The sequence below is a fragment of the Loa loa genome, assembly GCF_000183805.2.
Source record: "Loa loa unplaced genomic scaffold supercont3.70, whole genome shotgun sequence".
Lineage (NCBI taxonomy): Eukaryota > Metazoa > Nematoda > Chromadorea > Rhabditida > Onchocercidae > Loa > Loa loa.
In genome coordinates this window covers 247,033-258,080 of record NW_018108250.1, presented here as the reverse complement: position 1 = coordinate 258,080, position 11,048 = coordinate 247,033, and the positions used below count along the sequence as shown (strand labels likewise).

The following is an 11,048-nucleotide window of genomic DNA, read 5'->3' as shown; positions in this document are numbered from 1 at the left end:
TATTATTATTATTTCTATTAGTATTAGTATTTTAACAAAAGAATACTAAATAGGATACTTTAAAAAAGAATGGAAAATGAAGCCAAGTGGAAATAGAGGCGTTTTCTTCTTATCCTATATTTGATTGACCCATTAATTTACATTTGATTTATATTTGGAAAAGTCACTTGGATCTATGATTGGTTATATTTAACTAGATCTGAAATTTTAAATTTACATACCAGCAAACTTCTTTTGACTCCTTCTGCATAGCTTATTGCTTTCGTAATCGATAACATTCAGTTGGCTTAAATTACGCGAGTACATTACTGTATTTGTTGCGGGTCGTGAATTCAAGTAAACCCAACAGGATACAATTAGGTAACACAACTACAACATTATATTTCATTGTAATTCACTTCAATGCGGAAAAATTTTAACCTATTTTTATCGCATACTTATTGATTTAATGCCGCTTTTTATTCAAAAATTTCGGTGTAAGACAAAGGACAGAAAAGGGAAAAAGGAAAAAAGTAAACAAACTAGAATAATAGTTGCTGGAACCCAAAAAATCAACATCATATGAACAACAACGTAAATGTTTTCCTGTTCCATTAGTTGATGCGATGTTCCGGCACTACGGTTTTGCACGGCTTGCTCAACGTGAACTATTTCCCAGATCTGTATTCAAATTCATTCAGAACCAAAATTAAAGCAATCAATAGGTAAGAATGAAATTTCAAATAGAAACAGAAATAAAAACGAAAATACAATCACGAAAATAGTAATTAATAGAATGTAATTAGAAGAAACACGATAGAATAATACCTACCAACAATGAAACGAATTCTTAAAAATTTTGCAACCATATGTCGAAGCAACATTTACCTGCATACATTGACTCCAATTAAGTTCCTTAAATGCGAGAAACGTTTTCCATACAACAAACTGTGGTATGCTAATAATAGCAGCAGCAATCCATGCTATCATAAGCATGGTTCGAGTCCTTCGTTGCGCTTTTTCTGATGAATGATGTTTTGATGATATTACCGATAATAACCGATCAATTGCTATACAAACAATCGCATTTGATAACACCTGCATTAAAATTTTTGGCTACAATACAATGATTTCAAAATGACTGACATCTATCTATCGGTTTTTTAATGCTTATTATTAACAGACCGCAATTTAGATGAGAATTTTCCAGCTAAGAACTTAATGAAATTTTATGTTGGAAATTTGCAATGTCAATCCTACTTTCTGGACTTTAAAAAGATCTTAGTGGTGTTCAGTCAGATAGTAGAGATCCATCACGCGCTGTTCTTTCTTTGCTTTCCAAACCTTATCAACATTTATCAGAATCTTTCCGGAAGATAAATATTTCAGAAAGCATTTAATCAGTAAATGAAGATTTTAAGACACTAAAATTGTTACCGTGATCCTTCTTCTGAATACAAAAGGGGGCAATTTGTGAAGTGACTGATAACTATCGGCAATATACGGCAATTACGGCAATTTCTTAACTAAGAAGCTAGTTCTTGGACAAAAATCCATTCATAACCTCCCATTTTGTACAAGACTAACATAATCATTATTCCTATAACTAAGCTAAGTGATACCCAACTTTTACTTAACCAAGAAGTTATTTTTTGAAAGTTCGTGAGTTTTCTCACCAATCTTGAAATTTTCACCTGAAAAGAAAATGTATGAAGAAATCTGATAATTTTACATAAGGAATTTCCACCTCGCCAATCATATGTCAGTAGCCAGCAGACTCGTGATGGGACATAAATGAGCAGTACAAGTAAATCAGAATAATTCAAACGTCGTTTCAAAATATCAAAACGTGTAGTCGATGGTCGCTATGTGATCTAAAATTTTAATAAAATTTTTGTTTTCTAATAGTAAACATGAGGATGAATGATATGACGAATGTGATAGTTCGTGAAGAATTTTTTGTGACGTGTTTTAAGGGTAATGTGTTGTGTTGCAGTGCTGATTTGTTCCGTTAACTTTGTTAGTCTTCGATGCTAATGCGTTCCTTAATTTAAATACTACTCCCTTTAAGATTAAGACATTTCTGATCTGAGAGACTGTTTTTCAGTTTTCTTCCCTTCGGAGTCCTAATACCAGGACGAGGGTAAACCAATACCGCTGTTGTTGGGCGTTGCCTTGGCTGGTCGTGTTCTTCAGTGGTTTTGAATTTTTTTGGTTTTATAATAATTTCATTCGAGCAAATTGAATTAACTGGTCCCAAATATTTCTTTACAACTTAGCAAACCTTCCTACTTTGCAAAGAGCAAAATCGACATAACCTACCTGATATTAGAAGGAAAGTCAATATGAAAGATGAGAAAACGAAAGATGAGAAAGTAATGCGAATGGTTGGAAGGTCAAATGAATTGAAATGGTCGGAACTAGGATGCATTCATGTTCAGAAAGCAGTAACTGCCAGACCATATTTTATTTTCATTTTCAATTCCAAAAAAAAAAGTTTCAATATCAAAGTGATTTCTCGCAAGATAAGTGCATTTACCTTAATGTGTGCTGCAAGATTCAATGGTCCACCAATAAGAAATAAAGTGAGTAATGTTCCTAGTTCAATATAATCGCTTGCAATTGGTTCTGGTGGCTGATCATTGTCAGCCATTATCTGAAAAAAATATTCAATAAAATCAAAAGATAAAACAAGAAAGCCAAATTACACTTAAGTTAAATCAAACTTACACTTGAAATATCAATGTCGATACTGATGCATATGGATAAAAGAAGTATAGACAGTAAGATTAAAGACAAAATGTATGTTTTACAAAAATAAACGTATGTTTTAAGCAGTTTAATAAAGGCGTATTTTAAAAAAATGTTTTATGAAAATTTGAAAATCTTTTAACGAATTTAAGCTTGTTTTTTGCTCACATCTTCCGTAAGAGTGCATTTGCCTCGTAAGATGGGAAGTTGAAGATGCTAAGAATAGCCAAAGTGAGAGACGCGACGTTCGCGTGATGTGATATTACAAAAAATTTTGGGGATGAAGAAGTTCAAGAAGAAAAGCAAAAAATGTCATTCCAAACTAAGGCCAAACGACAGTAAGTAATGATTCGAAGTGCATTGGTTCTAGTGAAATCTGCTGAAAGGTTGTGCAAAATTAGAATGAACTTTTGCGGATTTCTTCTTGTTTAGGCAATTCATCTGCTATCATCCTTATTGCCTTCTCTGATGAAATCTTCCAAAAAGTTCTTTCTTCATCAATCTCGCAAATACTTAGTGTAACTTCTTAAAAAACATGGGAGTAACAGTAAGTACTACTCGTAATCAATTACTCTTTTGAGTAGTGCTGTTGTATACCACCGATCTCGAACTCTCTCCATTCTGGCTAATGGAGCGAACTAAGAAGAAATTTCTCCACTTCAAAATTTGTCACATAATTGTTCTATATCATAACCATTTTGTGTAGTTACAAAATTAGCGTACGAAAATTTTCTTTAAAATATTTTTCGCATGTGTAATCGTTGCACCCCAATCACCCACAGCATTTTAAAGGTTGACATGTTAGTTGTTAAAAAGATTTCTTTCCATAGATTATGTTACATATCATATTATTTACATATCCCTTTAAGAAGAAAATGTAAAATAGGAGAGAAATATTTCTGAAGCAAAAGTTTGACGATTTCCATCAATTTAATAAAACAAACAATAGCGAATTGTCTGAAGAGAAGAACCGAAGTGAATTCTTTGAGCATTGCTCTCGAGACAAAATATGAGATATCGTATTGTAACAAATAGTGTGAAAATTTCTGTGTGTATGAGTCTGACCCTAGAAATTCATAAATATTATTATCAGGTTTTTTTTACGATATCAATCGTTTTTTGCAGTAGCGAGATTCTAGGCAAGGAAGGAAAGCGACATTATGAATAGCATTCCATCAAAACTCTACAAAATCTTTTATAATTAAACAGATTTTTCAGGATTTTTAAATGAGGAAATAAAAAAAGTTGAGTATTTCGGAATGATTTTCTGTAAGGATTAGCAATCAAATGATTTATTTTCTTGTTTGAACTACAACACGCTGTGGTTATCTTTTCTTGGCAAGTAATGAAAGTCTGGGATGTGGAAGCGAGTTGGGGAAAATGTCATTTCATGAGTCAGCACGGCAAAACGGCAAAATGGTGACTTATGACTTTTTTAATTTTAAACTCTCTTGAGTTTTACACCAAACTAAATTGTTTTATATTATATGACATAACCATTAGTAAAATAAATGAAAATTTGTCAATAAGGAATTCTCATGAATACTTTCTTCAAATGTAACAGGTAATAGGACATGCTATGTAACAGGTAATAGGACATGCTCTCTCAACTTTAAAATTGAGCCGAAATGAATAGGTTATTACATAACGTACTTCCTTATTAACTCTGGGTTTAAATTAAGAGTTGTGAGCATCTCAGAGAGTGTATATATTTAATGATGTAATATTTAATAATTCAACAATATCAGCGAATCAATGAAACTGATATCGATATGAAAGGGCGGTTTTTTAAATATGGCATATTTAATCAATTTTACGTGTTTTCGAAAATTTTCCATGCTGTAATAAGATGTATTAAGATAAAGGTGAAATAAAATGGAAAAAGTATGACATTTTATAACGTAACATTTTTTTTACATCTTCAAATTAAAAAAAAAAGCGATGACAACTACCGATGCCTATGTCATTTTTTAATTGTTTTGTCACAAACTTAACAATTACTCCAGTAAACTCAATTTTTTTAGTAATCAAAGTTGCATTCTATTTACCATCCGAATCATTTGAAGGAATATAACTTCATATGAAACTTACTGCATGCGACTAAATCTGCCTAGGACGTTGAAATTATACTTTCCATTACAGTTCTCCAACTGTTAAAATCCCATGGTAACAATAAGAAACATTGTTTTATCTCATTTATTTTGCATTTAGGCTTTAAAAAAAAAAAAAAAAAAAGAAAAAAAACGTGAATTAAATATTCAGTTCGTTACACTTCGAGTATTTCCTGTTGCAAGAGATTGTTGACGCAGTTTAGTACCGTCATATTTTACTGAAAATAGATTTGATGGATCGAGTCCTGATGTGATATTGATGGAAGCAGAAGGATCAATAAGGATTATCTGGGAGAAGATTGATTATGCCAAGCGTAAATAAAAGGAACAACAAAGGCATCGTCCATAATTACCTTCTTTTTGTCCCGTCGCGTTGTCGTGGTCTTAATCCAAAAAGTCGCACAGATCATTGTGATTTATTTCATTTATTGTCTGTTATCTTCAATTTCAAAATCTTAATTCGAACAAGTGGAATAAAAAAAAAGTCCGTTATGTTCCTATCTCAAGTGAATTTATCATAACATAGCTTTGGATGCAATTACATTTGCAAATACACTAAAAGGAGATTATTTATATTTCCAAAAAAAGAAGATTGAGGCATTCTAGGTGATGCAATTTTTCTGTTCAACAGCATTAGTTTCATATATGAAAAAGTAATTCACTTTTTATTTCCACGAGATTTTTAAAATTAATTACAAATACTTCAACACCAGGAGGAGTGAAAAGTGAAGAAATAAGAAAAATGAACTGGTGTGAGTTCATTTTTCATTTTGCTCATCACACTTTAAAAAAGTTTTGTTAAACTTTATTTATAATATTAGTCGTTTTACAAGCCTTCATTAATGACAATTCAAGCAGATTCTCTCAACTTCATGCGTACACAATGAATTAAAAACCATTGTGCTTCATAAAAGAAAAATCAGATTATATTCAATGATTGAAAAACAAATGCGAAGTTGAATTTCTTTCGGAATTACGTAATTAAGTGAAGTATTCATGTGTAAAATGAACAAATATGAAAAAAAAAATTGGTCGAATTATACTTATTGTCTTCGAAGTGTTCCCATCAAATATGTATATCGATCCTTCTCACCAGGAAATTAAGTATCCGGCTCCACGTTGCTACCGCTTCGGACTGAAAATATCACCGACTTATTTCAATCACACCAAATATTACATTTTGATATAAGACAATTTAACAATAGCTATTGGATTCAGATAGCTAACAGAACTAATAACAATAATATTAATAACAGTTAGTATAAATAAGAAAATACAAACGACGAGTAGTCTACAATATGTCCGAGAATAAGCAAACTGGATGAAATGCTAATGGTCAGGTAGGAAAAGAAGCAGATGGGTGGAAAAAAGAAGTAAATATGTAAAGGAAGAATCATTTTTCAGACTTTTGACTAACGATTTATGCAATAATGAATATCAACGGTCAAAAAGTACTGTTAAATATACATTTTCAGAAGCTAAAAAAGCTCAAAATTTAAGTTCAAGAATGGTTATTAAAGAAATTCTTTCAAGTGAAGAAGCTATACGAAAGCAACAATACATAAATTTTGAAAGTCAAGATTCGAAGTCATGAATTAACTTTGTAGACGTTAATCAGTACATTTACATTTTACAAAATAATCGGACTGGTCAACATGTTCATGGTATCATCCCTGGATGAACTGTTGCTCTGATACTAAGGAGCAGCGTTCGAAATTTACATTTTCTAGCTGAATTTTTGAAGCTAATCTTCATTGTCGGGAAGACTCTAAGCACAAAAATGTTTACTTACATTTCTAACTTTCACGAATTACATTATCATCCCTTACTAATTGCTCACATATTTTTATATTTTGTTTTCAGTTATAAAAGCGTTTCACCTTTTTTTCATTACTCGTTGAAAACTATTAGAAGTGAGAAACAAAATGTTTGAGACAAGTGGCCTAAGCAGTGAGCACTCAAATTTTATCTGTATAAATTATTAGCGAGAAAATTTCTCGCTTTTGCATTTGGCTTTAAAATTCTAAAAAAAACTTATAGACAAACCTTAAACTTACTTGCTAAGTTTGGACAAATTGTTTGTACTTCTTCTGGAAATTTTTTGAAAAATTGTGGAATTAATTTTTAAAGAATTTTTCGGCTTCCGTCCACTTTTATTAATTACTATTTCAACAAAAAATTATTTATTAAATATTATCTGAACGGAAATTCTGATTTCCTCAACAATCGAAAACCTCAGACGATCTATATGAGTAGATTCGAATTAATTATAAACTCATATACCTTTTTTTGCTGAGCTTCTTCTAAAAAATGCACAATATTGTTTAAAATTTGGGTATCCAAAATCATGTTCCAAAATTTCTTATTTAAATGGCATCTAATTAATTTATTTTGTTTTAAATTTGTTTTCAATTACTTATGAGTCAAGTCAGATTTCGAATAAAGTTTTTAGGTTTAAAAATGAAATTTCGCATAACACCATATAAATAAATTTTGTTGAGGACATATGCCCACTTCATTACGAGCATTAAAACTTACATTTTCTTTAGAAAAGACCTGATATAAGGGGTAAGTTAACGATGAAATAATGACCTATTCTTCGCTACGGACAATCCCTCATGTGCCCTAATCGGATGCAAGTAGTGGCTTATGACTATGGTAGGATCTTCCATGCCGGACAGGTTTTAATTAAAAGATCAGACAAAGTATGCCCATGGGCAGAATGTGCTCGCTAGCCCTCAGGTACCAATTTAGAGAAGGACAGCTCTAACTCCAAATCCAGACGGATCTCGCTTAGTTTGTAAGGCCATCCATCTCAGATAAGAATACTCCAACAAAACTTACGTACTGAGGACTTCGCTGTCACCTTCAAGCTCATTAGGCCCAGGCAGATGAACTTTTGGAGTAAAGGGTATGGCCAGTTCAACGCATGCTGTGCTTCACCTGAAAAACCTACTGCGTAGACTAAAAGCATTTGTAGCATTTGCAACAACAACGGGTAGAAGACCTCCCCAAATTTTCGTTCGCGAAGCACAGCTATGATGATGATAAGTGTCCTTAATGTTCCATTTGCACTCTTGGCATCTTCGTCACAATATATAAAAATAAACTTCTTGGAATTTCAATAAATATGATTGTTTAATAAACAGAAATTAAATGAATTTCATGAACTGAATTGAAACAGTTTAAAACATAACATTCATTTGAATCCAATGAAATGAGAAATGAGGAATTCAAATATGATGTGTGAACGTGGAAGTGCAGAAATTTCTACTTTTTTCTTCAAGAACTGATTGACCAAAAAACGAAGTTATTTATTAAAGTTAGATCACAGTTCATTTCTCGAGTACAATGGCAAGCAGTACTAAAGTTTAGAAACAGAGGAAATGGTGTAAAAGAAACTGAAGAAATTTTATAGCAGTGTGTGAACCCAAGAGACGAGTCAATTTGGGTTTAAAATTAAGTCCAAATTTAAATTTTGATGAAAAACTAAAAGATTTAAAGATAAAAACAGAGTAGTTCACTGTTCAAAGAAAATAGTTGCACTCCGCGACGTTTCTGTAGGAGGATATGATTTCAAACGATTCGGCATCGAAAGCGCAACATGTGGATATGTATGTGTAGTCTGACAAATATAGTTTAAACTGGATAAAACGGATATGACTGAAAAAATTTTGCAAATTGAGCGGTTCACCATCTAGTTTTATTTCCCTAACTCTAAAAAATTTTCTTCTCATCATCCTCTCCCTTACTTGTCAATTAAGTTGTACAGTCAACTGAGGGTATTTGCTAAATTTACGGCCAGATCATTTTATATGTTTTTTTTAATATTTTTTAATGAGAGTTGTCACCTGCTTTTCCATTCTCAGCCTTTTATTTTTCAGTAAATAAATATGAAAAACTTTCTGGTGTTTTCGAGGGCCAAGTTTGACAACGATGAAAAGTTCCAAAACGGAGTGCAAAATAATGCAGTAATTATCAATTTTCCATTATCAGTAAAAGCTTGCGGTTGCACTCTGTTCACATTGCTGTTGTTTTTATTTATGTTTGCGATTTCCAAAATTCGAAAAGGATTTTTTTGACCAGATGTCTTCCTTTTTCCGCGAAAGTGATCCCTACAGACATAAAGTCTATCCTAATGCATTGTAGCTAATAATAGGCTAGTAAGCACTTTTTTATATAAATTTTCAATATGATTATTGAAAATGCCTAATGCAAGAATGATCTATTTAGAAATGTTATAAAATATAATTTAAACAGTATCGCAGTTCATTAGGATAGTGTATCGATGAGATTGTGTGTAATAAAAAAATAAAGAAGTATATATTAAGGGAGTGACTAGCCGTGAGTATCAGAAAAGTTAAATTTACGTTATTTTAGAATAATGAAAATGCAAAACGAGATGAAATTCAGTGCGTTAATTTTACTTTCTGAAATATTGTACCACTTATAATGAAGAAAATGCTTAACTTCATGCATTGTTGGAATTCCGCAAATAACATGGAGGAAAGATATTGTCAGAGAGTATTAAAATAGAAAAATCAAAAAATATTTTCAAAACATATTTCAAAAATATTTCAAATTTTTTAAAAAAAAATATTTCAAATTTCTGAGTGACGTTTACTTGCAGTAAAAAACACGTGGAAGTGAAAGTAACATAAATTTACGAAAAAAGACTTTTTTTTTTTCGATCCGGCTAAGGAGAAGGAATGTGTGTGGATGATAAATAACGGATCCATAGACCAATGAGTCAAGTAACGTCATATGCTTACATCAAAATTCGTATAGTATTGATTAAAAAAAAAATAGCGAGCAACGCGGCGGAAAGGAATACTTTTCCCGCATCAAATTTTGGAACATTCAGAGAGCTCTATTTGGCTAAGGCTCAGAAGTGAGTCTTGTTAGAATTTTGTTTTTCTTTTTGTTTCGCAATATTATGAATATTTTTTCAGTTCTTCAACTGCAGAAAAATTAGAACGATGAATGCGCGAAATCTTCCATCTTGCTTAAACTGCATCTTTTATACATCTTAAGTTCAATAAAACAATATAAAGGAAGAACAATGTTTGTGGAAATTTTATCCAGAGACGAACTTATCGTGGTGCGAGAGTAACTACCAAGGTACTTCATCAGTAGTTCCAAGAAACTGAAAGGATGTCACGAAACTGTTGCCGTTACTAGTATCTTAATTATCATATGAAGCTAATGAAATGATCTGCTAGCTTATGTTGTACATTTCATGTATTCCCATGTACAGCATGTAGTTGGCTCAGCATCTGAAGATCTGCTGAAATAAAATTAATTTCCTGCATGGGTATCTTGGTAGTTCGGAACTTAATTTCAATAAAATGACCTGTATTTGAAAATCGTCTCAAAATTCTTGTAAAAAAATTAATTTATTGATTTTCTGATGCGCTTGACTAGGGGAAAGAAGGAAAGTAAAGAAAGGGAGACCAGGTACATTTTTCATTGGAAAAAAAGGTAATAAATAGAATAATAAATTAGATGACACGACTTCTAAATTAGTTTGAGTAAAAAATTGATTTTATCAAATCAGTATGATAAAATCGTATGTTATCCATTGGGATTTTTCAAGACATTAACGACACAAAAATTAAATAAGGTCAAATGTGCATTGTATATGGCTTCATTAATGAGGATATAATAAAAAAGCAAATTATTATGTATCAAAGACATGTTATGTGTTTTAAACAGCGGCACAAATGCAAAATTATTTACTCAGAAAAATGAGAAATCAATCAAACATTTGTAGGAAACATTAATAACGCTTTAATAATTTTGGTTAGGAACAGAACAGGTACCACGAAGGATACAACTCTGAACAGTGAATGTAAGCTTCGCTGCTTAAATCGAAAGCCTTTACGTTTTACTTCAGGTAAGGATTGTCCTTGTGTAGTGTGGAATCCAACATTCAAGATCGTCAGTATATTATGAGCAGAGTTCTAGTCAGTTAAAATTGGCCTAATTTTCTTGGAGAATAACGCTGTGGATCATAACGTAAATTTTGATATCTGCATCATACTATTTGGCTCTAGCAAGCGAGAGGGAGAAGAAAATGAACAAATACAAAAACTGTCAAAACTGGTTTGAATAAACCTAAACAGTTTAAATTCTATATTTGGAAAACTTTGAAACAAAAGAGTCTTAATAAGCAGTGCAATCCTTTTTCTTTACACATGACGAATT

General features: G+C 31.7%; 1 protein-coding gene across 1 annotated transcript; it reads right to left on the bottom strand.

The window, feature by feature from the left end:
- Positions 1–213: 213 nt before the first annotated feature.
- Positions 214–2,632, bottom strand: LOAG_02271 (gonadotropin-releasing hormone receptor 2; the record flags this gene model as incomplete). The annotated part of the gene is made up of 5 exons (XM_003137809.1): positions 214–369; positions 523–660; positions 868–1,077; positions 1,674–1,844; positions 2,519–2,632. 5 exons carry the CDS (start codon positions 2,630–2,632, stop codon positions 214–216), a joined length of 789 nt encoding a protein of 262 aa, XP_003137857.1.
- Positions 2,633–11,048: the final 8,416 nt, after the last annotated feature.